The 25,060-nt window shown below is 36.8% G+C and overlaps 1 protein-coding gene across 1 annotated transcript in view; it reads left to right on the top strand.

The window, feature by feature from the left end:
• Positions 1-25,060, top strand: part of efl1 (elongation factor like GTPase 1) — a 158,346-nt gene that overhangs the window by 30,631 nt on the left and 102,655 nt on the right. Inside the window, exons 13-15 of the mRNA XM_079802056.1 lie at positions 16,784-16,938; positions 17,715-17,881; positions 18,600-18,735. Of these exons, the coding sequence (XP_079658182.1) occupies positions 16,784-16,938; positions 17,715-17,881; positions 18,600-18,735 (458 nt within the window). The remainder of the gene's footprint in view (positions 1-16,783; positions 16,939-17,714; positions 17,882-18,599; positions 18,736-25,060) is intronic.

Raw genomic sequence — 25,060 nt, 5'->3', positions numbered from 1 at the left:
ATTCATTTCCTATCGTGTAATTTTTGACCGAAGAGCACAAGTGGGAGTATTTTTTTTACGACCACTTAGCATGCTCGAATCATGCCCTCAATTTTTTTTTGTTTACATACCTAATGCTAGAAAAGTCACAAAGTTTCATATCATTCTGATGAAGCTGATGAATTTTTAAAATTCCAAATATGGTTCATAGGTTCAGTTTTTCGTAGGTGAGTGTGTGTGTGTATAAGTGTGCGTATGTGTGTGTGTGAGTGGATGTGTCAATATCACACTCTTGATGTTTTAGAGTGTCACCCCTTTACTGCTGTGTACTTCTTTTCAGCATTGTGGCCGATTTGTAGATTGTACAAACAAATATTCAGAGAATTTTTGTGTTTTTGTCGATTTCCCATTAATTTCCTATGGTCGGTCATTTAAGACCGAAGAGCACAAGTGGGAGTAATTTTTGACGACCACTTAGCATACTCGAATCATGCCCTCAATTTTTTTTTTGTTAACATACGTAATGCTGGAAAAGTCACCAAGTTTCATATTTTTCAGATGAAGCTGTGATTTTAAAAAATTCCAAAATGTGGTTCATGGGCTCAGTTTTTCATAGGTGTGTGTGTGTATAAGTGTGCGTGTGTGTGTGAGTGGATGTGTCAATATCACACTCTTGATGTTTTAGAGTGTCACCCCTTTACTGCTGTGTACTTTTTTTTTCAGCATTGTGGCCGATTTGTAGATTGTACAAACAAACATTCTGAGAATTTTTGTGTTTTTGCCGATTTCCCATTCATTTCCTATGGTCGGTCCTTTATGACAATGAACGCTACTTTTTTTTTTACGACCAATTAGCATGCTCGAATCATGACCCCAATTTTTTTGTGTGTTTACATACCTAATGCAAGAAAAGTCACCAAGTTTCATATCATTCCGATGAAGCTGTGATTTTTAACATTTCAAAACAGAACATTTTCCGGTCAGAAATGACCGAAGAGCACCAGAGGGTTAAAGGAAATCTTTCGGGATTTAAAAACGGCAATTGATTTCCTTTTTAGCCATCCAGTAGAGATTATTCCAATACTGTAGGAGTAGGTTTCTGATAAAACATATGTTAAAAAATTCCAGTTTATCCTAGGGAATCTGATTTGATTCCCATCAAATTCCCAATAGGATCATTTTAATATTGGTTCCAAATAATGAGAGAAATTCCAAAAAGAATCCTGCAGGCTTTTTGACTAGGACTAGAGCTCCAGGATCCTGAATAATAGATATGTGTGTGTGTGTGTGTGTGTGTGTGTTTGAGGAAGTTTGCTATAGCCCTTGGGTTCTACAAACTTAATGGACCTTGGCCAAACAGTGATGTAGCAGTTGATCGATACGGCACCTTGCTTGCTCTTTGTGTGTACTATGTGTGTGTGAGCACAAGTTTGTGCTGCTGCTGTTCTTTTCCTTTTTTGGCAGACTTTGAGAATTGATATCCTACAGTAATGTTGCTAGCTTAGATCCTGTCCCGGTTGATGTCCTTTGTGTCTGGACTCAACTGAAATAAATGGTTTTCAGTTTTTTTTATCCTCCTAAGCAAGATGAGGAACAATGCCTGTTGCAGATCCAAGAGCAGACGCTAGATGGCGCTCTCGGCCACGTCAGACTCCTCATATGACCCCAGATATGAGGGCATGAGCTGCTCAGACTCTTTGTTCTCGAGTCAGTGTGTCAGGCAGTTCCCAGACGGCCCCTCTAGGACTGACCTCAGATCAGACGTTTTCCATTATTCATCGGGTCGGGTGGAAGTGTACAATGAAATTTGGTGGTGTTACATATAATTCAGTCAAGTGGGGCTTTGTTTCCATCTGTGTCTTTTCAAACATTCCACCCACTCACAAACTCTTACACTTACATACGTGATTCGTCTGTCCAGTGTTTGAAACTCTTTTGTTCTCATATTTTGTCTTCTTTCTCACCTCTACAGTAGGTGACAGCCTGGAGTAGAGGTGGGCGGTATGACCAAAATCTCTATAATGATAAAAATGCAATGAAAAAAAAAAATAGTTCTTATATGAACAAACATACAAAGAAAAAAAAAAAGACAGTTTTTGGATGATCCAGAGAATGAAAAGTACTTAATCTCATCTGATTTAATTTCTTTTTTCTTTTACACAATTAACTTGATGGACAGAATATATTATTAGTCTTTAAAAATATTTTATTATTAGACTTAAAAGCTGTATATTTAATACTGTGTATATATATATATATATATATATATATATATATATATATATATATATATATATATATATATATATATATATATATATATATATATATATATGACTCTGGACCACAAAACCAGTCATAAGGGTCAATTTTTTTAATTGAGATGTATACATCATCTGAAAGCTTCCCATTGATGTACGGTTTGTTAGGATATGACAATATTTGACTGAGATACAACTATTTGAAAATCTGGAATCTGAGGGTGCAAAAAAATCGAAATATTGAGAAAATTGCCTTTAAAGTTGTCCAAATGAAGTCCTTAGCAATGTATATTACTACTAATAATGCATTTTTTTTATATATATTTACGGTAGGAAAGGTACTTAATATCCTATACTATACCTGTGCGACTTATGACTGGTTTTGTGATCCAGGGTCAGATATATAGGCCTTGAAAATAACTGTTTTTCATTGTCTTTACCTGTTTAGATCACGTCAAATAACAAATCAGATCATAATATATATATCTACTGGTTGACACTTTTCTTCCGTTACACTATATATACTGGTCTACCGGCCAGCCTGGAATGATTTTTAGGCCTTTGTTCTCACCCTTTGACCTCACCCTCACTCTTTTATGTCGACTGGGTACACGTGACACTGGACAGTCGACGATATGGTACGCTGATGTCAAAGCGAATTATCTGGGCTTTAATGGGTGGAGAGACAGTTGCACTTTTAATCATTAGAAGCAGATGGCCTGGGCAAACCCGGACGACGCTTGGCGGCACTTCTGTCTTTGATTGTTGTTTTGATAGAGGGGGCTGTGGAACATGTGTAGACCCTTGCAGGCTGCATGTAGCATTTCCTCGGCTGCATGAGCTCCTGTGTAGCTTTAGCTGGCGGATCCGGGGTGCAGCTAATAAAATCCATGCAGTATTTGCGTAGAGCAGGAAGAGTGATTAGAGACATGCATGTGACTGTCAGAGTTTACACGCAAGAAGCACTGTTCTGGAACCAGTTGCTTTTTTGGCAAAGTGTTGAGATGGGTAACTGTAAGCGAGTTAGACGCTATATGCCAAAATTTAATTCTGTTTTCAGTTTTCTTCTGTAATGTGATGTATTTCATAGCATTCAGTGGAAAACTTTTAGCTTTCAGGAATTGATTGTATCATGAAAAGTGGGCTTCAAGTGCCAGAATGAAGCCAGGTGGCTGCATACCTATGTGTGTGTGTGTGTGTTTGTATGTATACACACATATATATTTTGCCTTTATTTGACACAGGATAGTGAAGATGTGACAGGAAAGTAATTAATTAAACTGATATTTAATTAATCACTAGCAATACTAGACGTGCATATATAGAGTAAATAGAGCCAGTTTTGAGTAAAAAAAAATGTGTGTATTATGTAGACGTGACTTTTGTCCACATTACCCGGTGCATTGAACTCTGTGGAGTGAAGCATCAAGCTCCCTATCTAGGTGTTAAGCGCAGGTCAAGAGTTCAAATTATTGCAACTTTGACTCCGCTTGAAACATGCACATGGGCAATTTGTATTATCAATCCATAAGCCTTGCCAGTGTAAAAATCAAAGTAGATTTGCACTGCACCTCAAATCTGTATCATGATATTAAAATAATCATCATATTATACACACTAGATATTATATGCAAATTGAAGGTACAATATGTAATATTTTTAGATGAAAATATCCAAAAACCACTAGAACAATGTTGTATATGTTGTTGATTTGTTTGAACAGTGTTTAAATCCAGAGAAATCAGATATTTTAACAAGTGTTACGGACCATGTCATTGTGTCGCCTGTCGCTGACATCATATCTGCGCTTCCCTCGATTTCCAGTTTTACTTCCATAGAAACCATGGAAATATCAAAGGCGCTTTTATATACGGTATTATGTTTTATTAGATGGGTGGGTGAGCAACTGTTTATCAACAGAAAACTGATCATTGTCATAGAGCTCAACACGGTTAGTCTTATTGTTTGAATAAGCTTGTTTTCTTGATTTACCATGAGTACCATGTTTTACCACGTCTCAGAGACAACACATATTTTGTCAAGTGGCTTAGATAGCATAATCAGAGAGAGCTTTTTCCATCATACAATATATTAAAATGAATTGCATGGCATTTAGCAACAGTCATTTAGTCATCCTGTTTGTATTATTAATATGATATTCTAATATCGATCTAGATTACTGCAAATTGCAACAAGTCTTTCATTCCAGACACTGAGTGAACGCACAGAGTAACGTTATAACTTTCAACACACTCAAACGTATTTAGTATGATTGTTTTAACCATGTAAAACAGCACTGCGTTACCCCACATACGCAACGAAAAGAGCGGAAGCTTCGCTGGTCTTATCACAGGTCTCTCTAATTAGCATTTGCTACCACAGCTCTTGGCCTGCCCTGCTTCATACCACATACAACATTAATAAAACTTTAATACTTTCGCTCATCCATGAACATGATTTCTGCCTGAGTCCGTCGGCTGTGGCGGTGAAGACAACAACTCTCATGATTCCACGCTCATTCGTGGCGTCATAAAGCTACGCCTTTGTTTTGAAAAAGCGACCTCTAGCGGCAAAAGTTACATATTGTGCCTTTGAATGAAAATTATACATTTTTGTCGTAATTATACAGCGAATTTTGACTTGCATGTATGCCATTAATATTTTATCATTATTAACTTTTATCATAATTAAAGCTCTATGCCATTTTATTCTGAAATGTTACATTTTTGTAGCAATTGTGACTTTGTTGCAGTCTTAATTGACATTTTATCTCTATAAAATCTACTTGTCATAATTTTGAGTAATACATTTTATTCTAAAATGTTTACTTTTTGTGTCAATTATGGCTGTCATAATTTCTGCTTTTGTCATAATTATGACTTAGTATCTCTATGCAGTCAGTGTATCTTAACAGAGGTCATTTATATACAGGATTCTTAAAGGTACAGTGGCTAAAACAGGCAGTTTGATTATAAAAGGGTTAATAATGGCCATGAAAAAATAAAAAATAAAATTTTAAGGAAACTTTAAGAGTGTGGAATAGGTTTCCTTTAACTTTTGAACGTGTTTACTTATACATTTTAACTGGAACCGAGTAGCGTAATTTCTCTTCCCAGCACCAGCAAAACACCTTTTCCCTGACTAAAGGAGACGGACAGATTGAACTGGATCGAGCCACGTTTAATTTAGCGTGTTGATTTTCAAATGGCTATTTCCCTCGTTGCCATCTCGCCAAACACTTTTGATGCTTAAATACATTCTACTCCGTGTGTTTCGAACGCTGTCTAGCTCGGTGGAGATCAACTCCATTTCCTTCGGGTCTGCTAGAGTCATCGAGGGATGAGCGCGATTTATGAACGGAAAAACAGTTGGGCCGCGGTAATGTACTCCTGTTTATTCAGTCTAACATCATACTGTTTCCTTCAATCAAGAATGCTGCGGTTAATATGCCACCGTATTTCGGCCTTGACCGCCAACTCCCAGCTTATCCTCCCTGGCTGCAGGCCATTCAGAGAAGAGATGGGCGGCTCCCAGTGGCTCTTTAGCATGTTTGTAGGTCTTTTTACCTTTGTTTGCTTGCATTCACTTTCTGTTGTACTCAGTCACGTCTCACCCTTCTTTCCTCTAGACAGACGCTCTCTATCTCTCTCTTGCTATCTTTGTTTATTTTTTCCTGTTCACTCTCTCTCGCTTTCTCAGTATCATGTTTTTCCCCAAGCTTAAAGCAGTCAGCGTCATGGTATCCAGGCATAAAGTTTCTTCCTGACCTGAGATGATCTTTTTTTCTGTCTCATGTCTGTTGGGTCTCTATCCTTCACACAAACAACTCATGGGTGTTTCTTCAATCACAGGCACACCTTGTCCCATATATATAATTGCACACTTTTGTGTTGGAAATGCTGTGCAATAAAATATGTATTAAATATAATGTATAATTTATATACATACATATGTGTGTGTGTGTGTGTGTGTGTGTGTGTGTGTGTGTATATATATATATATATATATATCATGTTTTTTTTTTTACTTAAAGTAACACTCCACTATTTTTGAAAATAGACTCATTTTCCAACTCCCCTAGAGTTATTGGTACAGCAGCAAAGTTCCTTGATTATTACGCAACTTTTCAGTGTTCGTCAGTTCTAGTACACGATGTAAATACAGAAGAGTCAAGTTTTAAATAGGAATTTTTTTTTTGAGCGAGATGCTAACGGTCTAATCAGATTCAATGATCTATGCTAAAAGTGTTACTGCCAGACCCGGAGATCGGCTGAATGGATTTGAAAACGGTAAAACTCAACTGTTTAATAACTCTAGGGGAATTGGAAAATCAGCCTATTTTCAAAAATAGTGCCGTGTTCCTTTAATGCTAGCTGTTGACAAAAGAATTGGCTGTAGAATTAGTGGTGATATGAGATGATCAGGTGGTGCAAATGACGTTTGTTCATGGCAGTTTAGGGTTAAAAAATGTGGTGCATTGAAATAAATATGTTTGCGTTTGAAAAGGTTATGGCTGTTTAATTTCTAGGGACCAAAAGTGACCATAGGTAAAGAAACGCCCGTATATTTGTTTTCTTAGCTCCACAAGCATTTCTACTGCAATTGAAGTGTGGGGGAGGTGCGTCTAGGTCTAAAGGATGACATCATCTTTTGTGAGTACAGCTTTTAGCTTGTAAATGAGCTTTCCCTCCATATTTTCTTTCAAAACACCATATCTAAATGTGATCGTCCATAAGCACATTAGCGTAGCGAGGGAGCCCGATACCATCAAATGCATGCAGACACTCCCACATCAGATGACCTTTGACCCTTTGGAGTGAACTGATAAAGTGTCGTTGCAAACAAAGAGGCTGAGAAAACGGACATAGAGCGTTCGTTTAGACCAAGATGCATCTCAGATTTCAACTTGAAAAGTTGTGATGGCAGCTGCTGCTAGCGTTATACTCTGACCCACATTTCAAAGGCACTGTTCCAGCCTTTACATATCAAAAAACAGTGTTATTTAAGCAAACCCAGATAACCTGTGCTGGAGGGAGACTTTGGTATAAGCAGCAATGTTTCTTGTAGTTTATTTGATCTTTCGTCTTGATTTGATAGAAGCTTCTGTTTAGGCTCGTTTGGTGAGTTTTTGAGCTCTAAGTTCATATGAAACATGCCAGGAGGAGCATGGGTATACTTTCAAAAGAATATACTTTAAATAAGTATACATTCTTATGTTTTTGTTGTCATAAAGTATATATTGAAAATCCCTTGTGGATACATATGGAAGGATTTCGCGGACAATTTTCAAAAGGAATTGCAAATGGTATTTGCAATTGCGTTTTCAATTTGTGGACGCATAATATGTGACACAATCCAAACGCAATTGCAAATCGCGCATTACCATTTGCATTTTCGTTTACGCAAACGCACAATGACTGCCAAATTTCAAATGGAAAAGCAAAGTCTGTTTGCAATTGCATTTCCAATGTCTTGCAAGTTATGACCCTGCCATTTTGGAATAGCAATAGAAAATCACCTATTTGCTCTTTTATTTCCTCCGTGTCCTGCCACAACCTGCACAAAATTCAAATGGAATCGCAATCCCCTTTGCGTTTGCATTTCCGATGCCTAACACAGTCAACTGTCAATCAGGCTTGAGGGCGGGGTTTATTGATGTAGTCGGAAAGTAGGCCACGCCCTCAAGTGGTGGAAAACCAAGGACTTTTTCATCATTATTCATTCCTAAGAACATGGGGAGAAATATCCAATGTGTCTATTTAGCAAAAACAACAAAAATGTCATAAAACTACTGTGTAGTTTTTTGCACTTCAAACAAAGCCAAATACCTGGAAATAGACTATTTATCACCTGCCAACCAAACAAAAAGAAACCAAAAGAAGACTGCTCTGGTTGCAAGCAAATTGTCAAGAAGCAATTAAGATAGGGATGCTTTAACCGTTGACCAAAAGTAAGAATTTTGACAGATTAATATACAGTTAAACGGTTTAAAATGTGTAGGCCTAGGCCTATATATATTTATTTATTTATTTTTTTTTTTAAGGTTTTTATTTTTATTAAATTTTTTTGCTGCATAGTTAAAGCAAAATATGCTAAATTCGGTTTAAAAATCAGTTCAATATATAATATTGGCCTATAATCTTTTAAAATAGGCATATCCTTTTATTGAACCTGGGGCAAAAAGACATTTTGAAAGATTTCACCAGCTGGTAGGCTACTTTCGGTTTTGCCGCGGAGATCCTTGTGATAAATAAATGTGTTGTATTTATGATAATCCGTGTAGATTTCAGTTGACGAAAATAAATAATAAAAGCGCGATAAGTCACGAAAGACAACTGAATTACTGACAGGATTCTGTGCGCGTGTTCCGAGCGCAACACGGACAAGCGTGCCCAAACGGCCAAATAAACACAGAAATAGGCTATATCAAAATGCCAAGTCGAGTATTCACATAAACACAGTAGATGTAAGCACTGTGTGCGTGCACTGCACACACATAAATTTATAACCGGACCTCAAAGTGAAAAATTTTAAATTAATCTGATGAGAAAAAAATGCCGGTTCTTTATAAGAATTAATCTGATTTAGTAGTTTTTCGTTTTGTCATCTTAATGTATTAATTATTTAGAATAAGTGAGAAATAGGCTATTTAGTATTTATTTATTTTATGCTTTTTATTTATATTACTTTATTATATATTATTTCAGTTTTTCTCTGTTGTCAGAAACGCTGCAGGTGCGTGAAAATTTGTGTGAATCCAGGTTCTGTTGTTGAGCTGTTCTGTCAAATCTGTTAAATGTCAAAATAAAGATACAAATATAGTTCAATGAATAGGAATAGGCTACATATGATGAAAATAATAATGTTGAATAAAATGAAATGAAGAAGAAAATCAGATCATCAGAGGAGGTAGGCTACGAAACGAACATGAACTGCGATTGAATGTCACTAATGTAGTTTTCTTTTCTTTTTTGATCGCTTGGCTCTTGAGCACAGAATCGTATGGACAACACACAACTCACATCATGTCAAGTTTCTATAGATTTTCTGATTTTAACTCATCATGATAATTTACTGTGTCGGGTGCAATATGATGATATTCGTCTGATATAGGCTATAGCCTACCGAATGCAGTCATGTCACTTTTCTTATTTGCTGTTTTTTTTTCTGGTTGCAGGTGAACATACAATCAGTTCTGCATTTTGACTTTGTTTGAACTAAAGAGTTTAAACTTGTTTTTTATTACAAAAATAGCCAAATCCCCCGTTTTCCACCACTTGAGGGCGTGGCCTACTTTCCGACTACATCAATAAACCCCGCCCTCAAGCCTGATTTACAGTTGACTGTGTTAGGCATCGGAAATGCAAACGCAAAGGGGATTGCGATTCCATTTGAATTTTGTGCAGGTTGTGGCAGGACACGGAGGAAATAAAAGAGCAAATAGGTGATTTTCTATTGCTATTCCAAAATGGCAGGGTCATAACTTGCAAGACATTGGAAATGCAATTGCAAACAGACTTTGCTTTTCCATTTGAAATTTGGCAGTCGTTGTGCGTTTGCCTAAACGAAAATGCAAATGGTAATGCGCGATTTGCAATTGCGTTTGGATTGTGTCACATATTATGCGTCCACAAATTGAAAACGCAATTGCAAATACCATTTGCAATTCCTTTTGAAAATTGTCCGCGATATCCTTCCATAGATACATGTTAGGCTGACTTAAAGTCTGAATAGAATTCCTACATATCCAGATTTCCAGCAAAAACATGTGAAAAATTCATTTTCCTTTCAATTCATTGGTGTGGATTTAAATTTGATTGATGAATTTCATTTTTTTTTTAATGAAAATAAGAAGAAATGTTTCAAATCTGCATATTAGAATGATTTCTGAAGGATCATGTGACACTGGAGTAATGATGCTGAAAATGCAACTTTGCATCACAGGAAAAATTACATTTTAAAATATATTTGAATTGAATACAGTTATTTTAAATTGCTGTTTTTAGAGTATTTTTGATCACATAAATACAGCCTTCATGAGCACAAAAGACTACTTTCAAAAACATGACATTCTTGACTCCAAATGTTTGAGCGGTAGTAATTTTAGTAGCTAATTCAAAAAATACAAGTACTTTTGAATTTCTTTCTTTTGCATTCGTCAGTTCAGTTTTGTCACCTCGGTTCACTTTAAGGAATTGAATGGTGCACAACCCTGACATATACTCAGGTCAAGTCTGCTATTTTTCTCTTTTTTTCAGTTGAATGAACTGCATTAGGAAACCTGCAAAGCACAAATGCATTCCTCCACCTTTGGGGTTGCCATAGCAATGATCAATTTGGGTCAGTGTGTGTGCGTGTGTGTGGGGTATGAGATTTGGCGTGTGGGAGTGTTGTCAGCCACTCTTACACATGCCCCACATGGAACGTTAATATGTTGGCTTGCCTGATTGGCTGCTGGTGCTGGAGGCTTTTATTAATGGCACAAGGCAGTCGGTAGGCAGAACATTGGTTAGGCTGTTCGGTGCTCATGCACAGACATTGATGTTCCAAATACATTGATGATTATGCAATAAACAATGTTACCCATTGGAATAGCAAGGTTTAAAAAAAACAAAAAAAAAATATTTTAAGGCCCTGTTTACATCTGATATTTAGATGCGTTTCTGTCGATCACATCACAAGTAGATTAGGGAGACACATTTCCGTTTACACCTGCTGGTAAATGTATGTGTTTTTTCAGATCTTTTGGTCCAATGGACAAAATAAGCTTTTTCAATTTACATATGAACACGCCCGGAGACAACAAAAAAACATACAGGAGCAGCAGTTTTCATTTCTGCTCTGATAGCCATAAGACCACGCTGAGCGCTGTGAGTGTGTGTTAGAAATCAGGAATGGCAAGAGTACTTGTACTTGGTACGTTTTTCATCTTCAAGTCAAACTTGGGTCTTCTGCCGACAAAGTTTAAATCTTGTCTGGCTAGCGCACTTCCCGTAATGTTTAAACAAGTCAGTAGACAGAGTTTCTCCCTATATAGAATCTTTTTGTCAATATATTCAAAATATATAGATATAAATAGGTTAATTTGGGATTCTATATAGAATCCCAAATTAACCTGTTTTTCTAGGAGTGTATGTAACCTTGCAAATGCTAAAATACAGTAGTGGCCAAAAGGATGTCAAGCCTAGGAAAATTGCCATCTTCACCCTTTATTTAAATATTTTGTCAAAATATTATATGAGAAAAATATTAAAGATTTTGTAAGTGAAATTAGTGCTTATTTGTGATAATGCAATGAAACATGCCAAATTGTACGGACATTATTTTTGTCCAGGTTGTCGTACTAAGAATTTATGAAATATTAATAACTGATTATGTTGTAGTCAATGTGCTTATTCCTGTATTTTGATTTTCTATACATTATTTTTACATTGTAAAATAAAACCTGTAGCTGTAGTCTGCCTTTTTTTTTGCCAAATAATTTTGTCAGATAAATACCATAAAAGGGTCATGAACTGGCTTTTTTACATTTTATTTATATTGTTGTCTGAGGTCAATTTATGATGTTTGTGTGGTTTTTACATTCAAAAACATCATAATGAAAAAGTAATAGGCTATTTTCTACCCTGGTTTTGAGCCTAGCTCTTGAAACGCTCTGTTTTTATGGGCGTGCAGCTTTGAAGACTTGGAAGTAAACGCCCACTGCTATGATTGGATAACAGTTTTGCATAATAATGAGTTTCGACTCCCCCGTCAGTACACGTGGGGAATTGTTTTGAAAATGTGTGGAAAAACGGCAACTGGAGTGATTCGCCCACAGGGCTCGCAAAATGTCTTCATCAAACAAACACAATGATTCATCTCTCATCCACCCGCTATTAATTGGAATGTTATTTTTTACACCCGCGCATCACTAACACACACACACACACACACACACACAAGCCAAGTAGCCTACGCGCATCAGCAAAACTTCACTGCAGACAAATCAGCATGTTCAAAACTTCCGCAATATTTGTATTTATCCTTCAAATAACAAGTCAAGAGAGTGAAAAATTGAAGGAAGAGTGATTGAGAGTGAAGGAATTTTATTTCACTAGCCCATTGGGCAGGCCGGTGATACATTTTGGTAGCGACTGGAAAACACAATAGCCCCGGGACATCGGGCTAGTGATTTTGGGAGCCCTGGCCCATACATGTTCAACCCAGTGTCTGATCCCGAATCACAGGACAATGAACCAACAACTCCTCAAATTCAAAGGATACTCCAGCCTGTGACAGCGTGATAAGTTATTGTTAATTATGTTTAGTTATACATGTACACATAATCAGTAGATATCAAACGTTCTGTAACGATGCAATATTGTCACGTGTCAAAAATTTTTTTTAATTGTTTATTTTTTAAGTGTGTTGCACCATTCCTGTCGGATCCAATATAGAAGGTGCAGCATCGTTTTTAATCTCATTCTGCAAATCCACGTTTACAAAAGAATCCACAATGAAATGAAGCGAATAAACTTACCCACGTGAGCTGGAATTTCATTAAAAATAAAGTTCAACCGCATTCCTAATATTGGAATCCGAAGGAAGCTTATGCAGCGACTGTGTTCTTCCACAACCAGGCACTTTACTATATTTTGTAATCTTCAATGGCATGTTTATTGCTTTGATTATCGATTCGGTTTAGCTCCAAGTAAGCTTATGTTATTTGTTAAATGTCATGCGTAAATAGGTGGGCGGGGCTACAGAAATAGGCATTCTTCTTCTGTTGGGGCGGCGTTTCACTGCATTCTGATGTCACAGGGAAGCACATTTGCAGATCTCTCAAATTTTTTGCCTTTATTACACAGTGGAGATTGGTCAGATTCAAATCTGGGTTTTCTTAAGCATATCAGTTATTTATATGTTGTGGGCATAAATCTAATTGTTTATATTGTAAAATGTAGATAAGTGACAAATCTCATCTTAACAATTGTTTTTAATGGAAACTATCTGTAGTTTAATGCTTTGCACGCTGAAAACTGATGAAGTGTGTTTTGTTAGTAGATGATGTGTTTTGTGTGTGCATATTTAGAAACAATTTATATTTCCATTCCTCTATCATCTTTTTTCTCTCTTTGAGAGTATTAAAGAACAATCCCGCTTGTGGTTTCTAAAGACTTTGCCGTAAGGTTCTGTACCCATTACTTCATGACCACAGTGGCCGAGCTTGTAAATGAGCTTCATGCTGTTTCCATTATTGGCAATAAGCGACACATTCAGGCCTTTAAAAAGGAAAAAAATTACAATTCAGAGAAGGACTGATATAAAGCACTTGAGACGCACAACATTATTTAAGCACTAATGGAGCGGAAGTCAAAAGGGGGAAAGTGGGTAAAAATCTATTGAGTGTAATTAAGACCCAAATCAGCTTTTTTATGGTCTGATTCACAATTGTAGTTGCTATTGCACTAGCTGCTTATATGATTATAAAAAACATAGTTTTTAAAGTAGAGGACATAAGGTTTACATCTGGACAGTATCCTGTTTTAATGTAATTTATGCACCCTAAAATTTTAATTCATATTTCAACATGGCAGTGTTCTCCCAAATCATCATAACTTTTGTTCACAGCTCTGAAGTTATAGCCAACGCTTTCCACGAATAAGGTACGCCTTGTCCCGTTACTTTTTCCTAGCATTAAAGACACAAGTCCCATCTGGTATTTAATTCACTGTATTAAAAAAAAACATTATTAACAATCATGTAACATTCCATAAACTAAAATTAATCACATCTGCACTCTTTCTAAACCATGATGGGATGGTAACTCACACTACATTTTCTCAATTTTGTGCACATTGTGGTTTATTTTATATTATTATTTTTATTTAAAACAAATTTAGCTAGAAAATAACCCAAAATATATATAAAAACATCAGTTTCATATATATATATATATATATATATATATATATATATATATATATATATATATATATATATATATATATATATATATATATATATATATATATATATATATATATATATATATATATATATATATATATATATATATATATATAGATACAGTTTATTTATTTATATATTTATTTACAGTATTAGACACCCTCAAATGCTGTATGGGTTTGAGTGAACTGTCTGAGTCGTTTATTCTTAAGAATCATAACTCCATTGAGTCAGCCATACTACACGCATCGCTTCGGTCGATTCAAAGCTGAAACTTTTGTTACCAATTACAGCTTGTTTGGCAAGTGTTTTGCTGCATCATAAAAAGTAAACTTGATGAACTCCACAATCATTTCACTGGGATTGCCTTCCAACCAATTAGAGCAAATATGCTGTGTGACCGCATAGGATCTATACTTGGATTTAAAGTGAAATAAGTCACAGTTGTTGGCTGTTATGTTCCTCCTGCAGCGATTTGTTTATAGTCTACCCATCATTCATCTGTCATCTCCTCAGATGAAGCCATCACTCTGCTTTAGATGGGTCCTTAATAAACGTGGCAGCAGTTTGGAGGCAAACATGGTTTAAATCTTCTATTGGATCTACTGCTTGGGAGCATAAAAGCACATTATTAGTGCTTGATGTTGGCTAGGTTCAAGCTATGGTAACTCCTTGGTACCTTTTTGGTATGTTGAGAACTGAGCCAGTTTTCGTTCCAACCAGTTTGACTTTGAGATTTATATCTCCAAGTCGAACAGTTGTAAGAGTTTGGTGTTCTATTTAAGCTTGTCTGCAGCTCCCTTTTGTTCATATAATGGCATGTCGGCTTCTTTTGAAATCGAGATGTTGAATCGGTTCACTTATCTTTGCTTTTGAAATTGAATGTGTGTGATAATAGCTGGCACAAAAAACTGCTCGCCCTGGCTTTTTTGGCTATTTTTAAAGGGAATTCTGTCATTATTTACTCACCTCACCCTTTGAGCTTCTGCAAGAACCAATGAGGTTCATTCTAGTGTGTTACGCTGCACGTTTGAGCTTCTGCAAGAACCAATGAGGTTCATTCTAGTGTGTTACGCAGCACGTTTGAGCTTCTGCGAGAACCAATGAGGTTCATTCTAGTGTGTTACGCAGCACGTTTGAGCTTCTGCGAGAACCAATGAGGTTCATTCTTGTGTGTTACGCAGCACGTTTGAGCTTCAACAAGAACCAATGAGGCTCATTCTTGTGTGTTACGCAGCACGTTTGAGCTTCTGCAAGAACCAATGAGGTTCGTTCTAGTGTGTTACGCAGCACGTTTGAGCTTCTGCAAGAACCAATGAGGTTCATTCTAGTGTGTTACGCAGCACGTTTGAGCTTCTGCGAGAACCAATGAGGTTCATTCTAGTGTGTTACGCAGCACGTTTGAGCTTCTGCGAGAACCAATGAGGTTCATTCTAGTGTGTTACGCAGCACGTTTGAGCTTCTGCAAGAACCAATGAGGTTCATTCTAGTGTGTTACGCAGCACGTTTGAGCTTCTGCAAGAACCAATGAGGTTCATTCTAGTGTGTTACGCAGCACGTTTGAGCTTCTGCGAGAACCAATGAGGTTCATTCTAGTGTGTTACGCAGCACGTTTGAGCTTCTGCAAGAACCAATGAGGTTCATTCTAGTGTGTTACGCAGCACGTTTGAGCTTCTGCGAGAACCAATGAGGTTCATTCTAGTGTGTTACGCAGCACGTTTGAGCTTCAGCAAGAACCAATGAGGTTCATTCTAGTGTGTTACGCAGCACGTTTGAGCTTCAGCAAGCAAGAACCAATGAGGTTCATTCTTGTGTTACGCAGCAGGTTTAAACTCCAGCAAGAACCAATGAGGTTTGTTTTCGTGCGTCAAGCATATTGTAAACCGCTCGAATAGTGTTACGATCTCTTTATGAACTTTTTGAAGTGATCAAGTGTCAGTTGCGTAGCTACCAACGGAGGGACAGAAAGCTCTCAGATTTCATCAAAAAGATCTTCATTTGTGTTCCGTAGATGAACGAAAGTCCTGTGTGTTTGGAACAACATGAGGGCGAGTAATTAATGACACAATTAAAATTTTTGGGTGAACTAACCCTTTAAGATTTTATGTTACATACACTGGTCAAAAAAAACTTTTTAAATAATTTGTACGGACATTTGCATATTAAATGATTTAATTTAATTGACAATTTTATATTAAATACAGGCTAAAACATCGACAAATGTTGTGACTGCTGATAACTACATAATCAGTATATTTGGCATTGGAATAATAATGTGCTATAAAATCAAATAAAATTGTGCAGCGATCTGTTCTGAGTTTAAGAAATGTCTTTCTTGTAATTCATGAGAATTACAGAGAATGAATAATTGTTTTCATCCACCTATTAGCACACAATACTCTAGCTGAGCATATCACACATTTACATATGAGAGGTTGACGAGTTTATCCACAAACAGGTGACCTCTGCAGTGTTTAATAAAGTGCACAGAAAATACTTTAGCCCACTGTGCAGTTGTGATTTTGCCAAGTGCTCAGGCTTCTGTGGTTCATAACCATGCATTATGATTTGTGATGTTTTCCTACCTTCAGGCCATTGACTCATGAGGAGATCGCCCAAAGAAGAGAACTGGCCAGGCAGCGGCACGCCGAGAGACAAGCTGCCAATCAGAGTGCTGAAAGCCCCGGGTCAGCTGATGCTGGAGGTTCTTCAACCCCAGCAACCCCGGCCACCAGTCGTGTCACAGGCAAGAACTGAATCCATTTAATGATGTGTGTCTGACAGTGAATGAGTAAAAGAGGCGGGTTTGGCACAGGGTATATTTCCTAAGGTAAATTCTGTACTATGGTGCATATCAAAGTATCATGGTATGTTAATTTCTTTGACTTTACCTGGGGACTTTTTATTTGACTTTATTTGATATACATTTAAAGAAGACCTATTATGCCCCTTTACAAAGTCTTTATTTCATTTTTAGGGTTTACTAGAACCAGGGTTTCATGCAAAAAAACAAAACAAAACATATTTTACATTGTTGCAGCACCTCTCTTCCCAGTCTCTCATTAACTCTCTTTTTAGTTTCTGCCTTTATGAAGCCACTCCTTCCGGAAAGCACAATGTGCTCTGATTGGTCGACTAGATGTGTTTTGATTGGTCAACCGTTTCGAGTGTGTTTGGGAAATGTCACGGCCCTTAGCATATCTGCGAGTTTCAACACACTACTAACGCAACTCAACCAGGCCTCGCCCCTTTATATTGAGTATGGAATTATTTAAATGTTCGTTCCCGGAAGAAAACTCAAGACTACAATGGAGGTGTTTCAGAGAGTTCAGAAACAGTGCGCACTGAAATCGAGAATAAATCCCTTTAGAGTGACTTTGTGCTTTATAACTTTGAAGACCTTTTTCACACTCATTGTGAAAATTGAAAATGCAAAAGGTCATAATAGGTCCTCTTTAAAATCTTGTTTATTTACTCTGAAGTATTCATCAACTATATTTTGTATGGTTGTGTGTTCTGCAGATGCTCTCTGTGCACAGACAGAGGCTCTTTCGGTCAAAACTGCAGTGGAGGAGGAAAACAAAGAGCATTTTGTGGCCTTTGCACGAGTCTACAGCGGTGTCGTCAGAAAAGGCCAAAAGGTGTTTGTGCTCGGACCCAAATACGATCCATCACTGGCGCTCAGAGTGGTGAGCAGCAGTTTGTCTGTCTTAATAACTGCAGACGGTTTCCTTATCCAAGAATTAATGAAATTCATAACATAATCATCACACAATTAATAATCCTTAACCCTGGTGAACTTGAACTCGGGTAAATGAACTGCCTCGTTCGGGTTCATTTCCAATTAATTTCCTCATGTTTGAAGCTGTCTGGAGCTAATTATTACATTATTACCGAGAAACTATTATAAGACTCATGCAATTGAGACATTCATTGAAGGCTCTGAGACGAATTTGCATAAATCTCCACCATCATCAGCCATTAAGAACGTCTTCAAATTAAGAGCGGAAGCATCCATTTAAACAAAGGTGATTCAGGGCTGCAAGGTTTGGTCAAAAAAATTGCAATGATTTTGGCAATTATTGAGATTACCATTTGAACTGAAAAAAAAAATCTCATGTTGATATACTTTTAATAGCAAATCTTAAAGAGCAAAAAGGCATTGGCCTCCTGCCAAATAAAAAAAGTTGGTTATGCTTAAATTTGCTTATTAATTGTATTATAATGTGTGTGTGTGTGTGTATATATACTGTATATTATTTAAATGTATTATTACAGAATAAATACACCAATACACCTACAAAGTATAATGATATTGTTTATAACTCTTTTCAGGTTAACCAGCTTTCTGGTAGTATGAGTCCTGATGCTGATGTGGGATTTTTGTTGATCATTTTCTCCTTTTAGCTTCCTGAGGGTTGTTCAGTTGCTGATTCTTTACCCACTGTCCCACACATGGCCTGCTGTACCGTGGACAGCCTCTACCTGCTGATGGGCCGCGAGCTGGAAGAACTGGATGAAGTTCCCTCAGGAAATGTTCTCGGTAAGTCGTCTGTTTTCATCAGTGTTCCTCTTCACAGGTTCCAGATGGATTTGTTTTTCGTGTTCTACTTTTGGTTTATTGTACAGTTTCAGAGTGATTTTCACCTTTGATCTTACTTCTCGAAGACAAAACTCTATATCTGTTTATATTTTTGTTTGATATGTTTTTTCATGGTTGGATTCAGTTAGGCCGCATGTCCACCAAAGCATTTTTAGCCAGCTGAAAACGCTAGGTGCTCTGCTGAAAACGCCTTGCTGTGAGTGTTTGATAGTGTTTTGGCAGCACAGCGTTTTTTCAGTTGAGACACTTTGCTTGCTATGATACGGAATATCCGCGGAAGTGTTACTAGTATTTCCTTTCACAAATAGCTTGTTTCTGTACTGTTTCTATATAAAAATGCAGATACAATGAAAAGTGTTTGCTCTGGCTCTTGTTTTCAATCATTTTGTTCTGTTATCATGCATCTAGTTGTATTTGTCCCCCCACTCCTCCACTGTGATTAGACGGCTGGGTGAAAAGTGACAGTGATGAGTTTTACTCAAAGTTGAACATTCTTTAACTCTCGGCCACCAGTAAAAAACGTTGAGTGCTTGAGCCTGAAATACACTCCTGGCGTTTAAATAACTCTGCGTTCCCATTGAAAACAATTTAAAAAATACGCCAACCGCGTTAAGAAAACACTTAGGTGGACCTTAGGCCGAAACGCAGTTACATAGCAATGTCATGAGATTCTGGTTCAGTAGTGGTTATTTGAGCGCTTCAAATAAACATGTGAGTAACTTAAAGCTAACTGTCTTGTCTGGTCCACATTGCTGCTTATTTTAGTCAAGATCTGGACAGTTAGACAGGGGGAGACTGTTTTGTAAATCGAGCGACTACAGTTTTTTTTTTTCTTGTTTATTTATTTATAATTTTTTTCGTTTGTTTTGTTGTTTTTGGTGCTTTTCTGGATTTTACAAGATTTCAGTAATAAACTAGTGTTGAAAAGCTCAAAGAATGGCAGAGAAAAGACAACAAAAAAAAACAGAAAATATGTTTCACACTAGACTCATAAGCAGCGCAAATTTTTTTTCAGCAACCGTCTAAACTGTAGACCGTAAAAAAATATGGACGACGCGACATCATTAGCTTCCGCTGGAGTAACTGAAGCCTCCGGAGGTTTGATTATGGCGCTGACATCTTGTGCAGATTTGGGACCGAGTCTGCACAGTAGTGATTTCGGGACCGGAATCTGCGCGGTAGAGAGCAGGAAGTAGAGGCGCGATTATCAAAACCCCGCCCACACGCACATATGCAGAACAATTCATTATGTTGGTGTGAAATAAACCGTTATGGAAATGTAGAAATAAAAAAACCCCAAAAAAGTCTGTTAGTGCCTCGGTGACAACTTCACTCAGAGAAGCAGTCAATCTCAGCTGTCAATCATGACGTCACACCCCCTGTTTTTATAAACTTTTAAACTTATTTAAAAAACGAACACTTGAAATTAAATCATTGTGATTAAAAACTGCCTACAATAACAGAAACCAACTTTTGAAAACAATGATATGAAGTGTAATTTGATTGTTTAGTTTGTCTCGCGTCCATTAGAAAACACGGAGGGGTCGGGGCTTATGAGCTATACTGGGATCAACTACCTGGGGGCGATCGAGGCACAGAAGCTTCAGTTTCTAAGAGGAGTGCTACACGCTTGGTCTAAACAGATTAGAGCTTTCATTGCCCACCAAGTCTTTTTTGCTGTGCCGCTCACACTGAATTAAAGCCACAGAGCATCGTTCTTAGTGAAAATACACCCGAGTTAACAGGAAAATAACTAATTTCACCATAAAGTAATATAAGTTAGGTGAGTGACATTCGCCGCTTTGAAGAAAATAAATCAAATGCACAGACACATAATTGCCAGGAGTTTTTGCCAAAAATTCAAAGGCCTGTTTAAATGATTAAAACGTAGAGGTATATCTTAACTTTAAGATTACTTTTATCACGTAAGCTACATATAAACAGCATGTTATATGCATATGTGACCACAAAACCAGTCATAAGGGTCAATTTTTTAGATTTATACAAAAGAAAAAGACATATATTGAGAAAATCGCCTTTAAAGTTGTCCAAATGAAGTCCTTAGCAATGCATATTACTACTAATAATGTTTGTTTATATACTGTATATATATTTACGGTAGAAAATTTACAAAATGTCTTCATGGAACATGATCTTTACTAATATCCTAATGATTTTTGGCATAAAAGAAAAATCAATAATTTTGACCCATACAATGTATTATTGGCTATTGCCACAAATATACCCATGACTGGTTTTGTGGTCCGAAGTCAACATATGTGTAGGACAGTAGGAGGGGAACATGGTCGCATTGCAACTGAATATGCTGCCCATCATAAATCAAAGCATGTGGTTGTCAGAGAACAGCTGAAAAAAGGTGGAACAATGGACGATACTTCTCTGTATTTGCAGTACACAAGCTGAGGTTCAGCTGCTGCTTGTCAAACATTGCCAGTGTGAAAACACAAAAGGGTGTTCTGTTTCTGTTCTGTATATGCACAGCTTCTGTGCCGCGTGAGTCCAGCGTAAGTGTTCAGAATTTTTGTCAGTCCAGAAGCACAATTTTATGTTACAGGGTCAACATCCTGGGACAACCAATCAGATATTAGGGTTAGGACCCTATATGACTGGTCAAGTTAGGGTTATGAATTGGGTTAGAACTTATTTTTTGTTGTTCCAGGACCAACAAAACATTTCTTACTCTGCACAGTCAGGACGTTCAGATAGGACGATCATGCATTTTATGCAGTTATGCTGATTAATTGTTGATTTAATTATGTTTTGTTCATGTCACTTACAGTGCAAGCCTAATAGAGTGCTGCAGGGATGACGCCGGAACTAATTCGCCATTGATTCCCTCAATATTTTCCCATGGGTTTTTATAATAGAGTTTGTCAATGTATGAGCAAAATTATAGTAAAACATAACCTGGTGATACTTGGACATTGTGTTCTACAACATAAACTTCACACACTCACACCCCAAACATTCTTATCTAATTACTTATTAGAAACATAATAAGATAATAACACTTTATTTTTTTTAAATATTCAAATTCAAAATTTGCATTTCCGATATGGGTAATTTACGCTTTAGAGCAAAACATCCAAGTGTTGTCAAGTTATGTTTACCACAGATTTAATTTTACTCCATAAATTGAAAAACCCCATTATAAAAACCGATAGGAAAACCTTGAGGGAACCACTGGCGGATTAGTCTTCTGGGTTTTGGCGTCACGCTGCAGCACTGTATAACCTATTTTTTTTACTTGGAATCATATATAATATAATAATGAAATTATAATAAAATAGGCACGTATGAGTTCCCTTATTTGAATGGCAAAAAGTGACTGTTATGTAAAATAATTGCGATTAGATCTGAGAAGTAATCAACTGGCCTACATGCAGTGTACAGTTCTTGCTACAAATGTTGGCAAATCTACAGATTTTTACTGTTCCCTCAAAAACTGTCATCATAGCGACATGGTGCTTTTTAAATTCTATGACTCTTGGAAGATGTGAAAAGCCAGACATTAAGATTGGAGCTTGACATTTTCTCTTTGAGTTCATGGGTGTTTATTTAGTGAGCTTTACAGAAGATATTATTTTCACAGGGTCATTCTATTTGGAGTATCCTAGAGTAAAGAGTTTTGTTCAAGGGTACAGTTGCGGTGTGTAATTGCTTGCTTCGTGCACGATTGAACTAGCAACCTTCTTGTTAATGGCCCTGAGCTAAAAATAAATAAATATCCAACCCTTGGTTTAAAAAAAACTAAAATAAAAACAGACAAGAACCTGCCTGTCTCAGTAGTCTTGCAAATGTCACGGCTTGCCACAGATGTCACTTTCTGTGTATCGACACAAACCCATTTTGGGCTCCGATTCAAATCCTTTTGTCAATGGCAGAAATTAATCTAAGATGACTGACAAAGCCAGAAGAGAAAAGTTTATTAACTTATGCTTATAATTCAATCAATTCTGAAAAGATTCCAAAAATCTTCGAATATATTCTAAAATAAATTATTTTCCCCAATATTTATGTGCGTTATGAATTGTAATCCATGTCAGCGTATTATGGAAGCTTGTTTCAGCCATGGAATAAAAATAAAGAAGATACTTTTTATCTCACAATTCTGACTTTATAACTTGCATATCTTGCAATTCTGACTTTATAACTTGCAATTGCAAATTGATCTTACAATCAGGAAAAAATCAGGACTGTGAGGAAAAAACCTCACAATAATTATTTTTATTATTATAAAAAAGCTTACATAGAGCATTGTGTTATCGATTTTTTAATTTTTTTTATATATATTAATAGAACATGAATACATATTATTGCACCTTAAAATACTGGTTTAAAATATAATTTATTCCTGTGATTTATTACTGTGCTTGATTTTTTTTTGTAATGAAGCAACAATTTTTACTGACACTTTTGGTCAATTTAATGCATCCTTTCAAAAGGAAAAACAAAATGCAGGTGTGTATATAGAGCAATCAAAATAAGTACCTTAAAAGGTTTCATTTTGGTCAAGAAGTTGCCTTAAGGGCCTTTCAGACAGAATGCGATAACAGCACCGCAACGCTATGAAACCCATTATTTCAATGGCTTGCACCACTCGAGTACGGTTTGTTGCTGCGTCGACCAAAGCGGACGCACAGCGGAGCGCACCATGGGCGAGCTTGCGCGCACACTGCGGTCAAAGTTCAAAATAGTTAAGCTTTCGCTGCTGCTCTCTGTGATGATTACCCGAGCGACCAATAGAAACAGGGCATCCAAACAAGTGCGGAAAGCAAAATTAATGAACAGCTAGTACTGTGTGTCGGAATTTCCGGAGCTATACAATACAAGTTTGCCTCTTCTTCCTTGCTGCTCTTTCTTATTCTTCTTACTAGTAGGGCTAGTGCTATCGCTCGCTGCTTAGCACAGGACGGATACATATTTTACTGCTGACCGAAAGGTGGAACAACAATTAAGTGACTAGACGTATAGAACTCCCGCTAAAGGTTTTGAAAAAAACTGCCTACTTTGCTCTGGCCAGCGTAGCGCATATCGCTTTGTATCTGAAGGGCTTCGCTGAAACCAGCTGGCCAGCACAGCACACTCTGCATCCTGTCTGAAAGGCCCTTTAGAAGACAGTTGCCTACAGTGTGTAGACAGGAAGGCATATTCTCTAGGATTTGGAACAGAGCTTAAACATGGCCCCATAAACAACTAGTGATGCATTCTATCCAGAGGAGAAAATTCTTCTGGAAGTAGTTTTGACTTGTAGGAGTTCGTTGCCCTGGCAACATGGGTTGAATTGGGACATTTTGGCAGATATTTTTCATCATCTCTGTTTTGTCTGTGTTTACAGTCACAAATGTTTCAACACCAAATATGCATCAAAGTAGGACTAAAAATATCCCGAAGGCTTTAGCTCAAAAAACTGAAGTTCAAAATGACGACTTGGTTCAACAATTCCTGACCCCATCCCACCCCCCAAAAAACACAAGTGATTACACACGGCTATGGCTTTCTTCAGAATGTGTTTGAACTCTTCACAGAGACAGCTTGTGTCTTGTAGTCTTTAGACCACCTCCTAATGATGACTTGTTTTGTTAGAGCCATTGCCTTGAGGTTAGCCCATGCCTCAACTTTCTTATTAGCTCACTAATAAACAATAATTAAGTGTCATCTTAAAAACATAATTGCCCAGAAATATCCAGAGCTCAGGAAGAAAATATGAAATGTGTTAAATATTTCTACAAACACCACCACCACTAGAGGACCATAAGTAATTAAGAGGCATTCTTTTTGTCTATACTTTATAAGAGGCATAAAGTCTATATGCTTTATTTTTTAAATCCTGCTTAGTGCACCTTTTAAGCGCACTATACAAAGAATATGAATTCAGATGTAAAGACAAATTGTATTTGAATAATTGTATTTGAGTTTTCAAAGTCTGTTTTCAATTGACTTTTGTTCGAACTTTTGTAGAAATAGTTATTTATTTATTTATTTATTTATTTATTTGTTTGTTTAATTTGTTTGTTTTTGTAATTGCTCTGTTTTTTATTCATTTATATTTCACCAATAGGTGAACTGGGTAAAAACAACAACAAAACAATATTCCTATGAAACGCTGATAAATTTTTCACATTATCACAATATTTTTTAAATAACATGTTGCCTTGAAAGCATGTTTGTATAAAACCAATAAATTGTCAAAATAATAATCTTGGAAATATGTGCAATAAAAATGTACATAATACATTTGATT

The sequence above is a fragment of the Gobio gobio genome, assembly GCF_949357685.1.
Source record: "Gobio gobio genome assembly, chromosome: 2".
Classification (NCBI taxonomy): domain Eukaryota; kingdom Metazoa; phylum Chordata; class Actinopteri; order Cypriniformes; family Gobionidae; genus Gobio; species Gobio gobio.
This window is presented reverse-complemented; position numbering and strand designations above follow the sequence as displayed.